General features: G+C 63.6%; 1 protein-coding gene across 1 annotated transcript in view; it reads left to right on the plus strand.

The window, feature by feature from the left end:
• Positions 1–601, plus strand: part of LOC104621334 (mediator of RNA polymerase II transcription subunit 24-like) — a gene marked incomplete at its 5' end in the record, with an annotated part of 6,104 nt that extends 5,503 nt beyond the window's left edge. The window contains one exon of the mRNA XM_010287791.1: positions 455–601. Coding sequence (XP_010286093.1) covers positions 455–601 — 147 coding nt within the window. The remainder of the gene's footprint in view (positions 1–454) is intronic.
• Positions 602–1,158: the final 557 nt, after the last annotated feature.

Below are 1,158 nucleotides of genomic sequence, written 5' to 3' on the forward strand. Positions count from 1 at the left end.
TCCTCCTGTACAGTCCAGGACCCCCCCTCCTCCTTCGCGGCCAGCCAGAGGAGCCTCAGCAGCACGTTGTTGTCAGTGCCAGCAGCCTGAGCCCAGCCAGCTCTGCCTGTCCTGCTCTCAGCTGCTTCCCCACGTGCATCTCCTCTGGTCCCCGGGGACTCCCCCTGCCCCTGCGTCACTCTAGTTGCCTCGCTGCTGCTGAGCGCGCGAGGATGTTTTGCTGCCGGTCGTGCTGCCCCGGTGTGCTGCAGCTCTCCCCTGCACCGTGCCCTGCGGTGCCTGCGGCATGGAGGCCTCCATCCCCACCACCCCGAGCCCTGCGGTCCCTGCTCACCGAGGCCTCAACGGGGCAGCTCTGGCAGCCGATCAACGCTGCCCCCACGGCCGCAGTTTTACTGCTGCTCTGTAGCACATTTTCCCTGTGACTTCTCTTTCCTCAATTTTTTGTTTGTAGACCATGGACGCGGATCACTCCAAGTCCCCTGAGGGCTTGCTGGGGGTCTTGGGTCACATGCTGTCTGGGAAGAGCCTGGACTTGCTGCTGGCAGCGGCAGCAGCGACGGGCAAGCTGAAATCCTTTGCTCAGAAGTTCATCAAGTGAGTGTCCACCTGGATGACGCTGTTCCCGGTGACTGGCGGGGCTGGGGTGCGCAGGCAGCCCCCCAAGCTCTCCCCCAGGCAGGGCTGTTTGTGCCTCTGGCCCGGTGTCTCTGCAGCACTGGATCCAGTAGAGCCCTGGGGAGGGCTGGGATCTCGGGGAGACTGCACCCTGCAGCACCCCATCTCCTTTGCTTCTGTGTGAACAGGGAAGAGAATCAGTCAGGTTGGTTTAAGGGTTTTAAGAGAACTGAAAGGACTGGCGCAGCCTTGGTTCCAGGGCGCTCGCTCTGTGTGTGCCTTCAGTCCCCAGACGCCTGTGTCCTGGTTAGAGCACACGCAGCAGCACGCATGGGGCTGCGTGATGTGCTTCCTCGAGCAGGGAGGCCGGAGGCAGCTAAAAAGGCCGCTCTGTGCTTGCTCTGTTCGGGGTTCGTGCTGCTGCGGTGTGGAGAGGGCCGTGCTCGGAAATCCCTGCGCAGCCGGGCAGAGCAGGCTCTGGCGAGAGGACGTGCTCAAACGCCGGGCTGACTGGGTGCCGCTGGGCCAGCGGGGGCAGAG

The sequence above is a fragment of the Phaethon lepturus genome, unplaced genomic scaffold, assembly GCF_000687285.1.
Source record: "Phaethon lepturus isolate BGI_N335 unplaced genomic scaffold, ASM68728v1 scaffold26485, whole genome shotgun sequence".
In the NCBI taxonomy this organism is placed as follows: Eukaryota; Metazoa; Chordata; class Aves; order Phaethontiformes; family Phaethontidae; genus Phaethon; species Phaethon lepturus.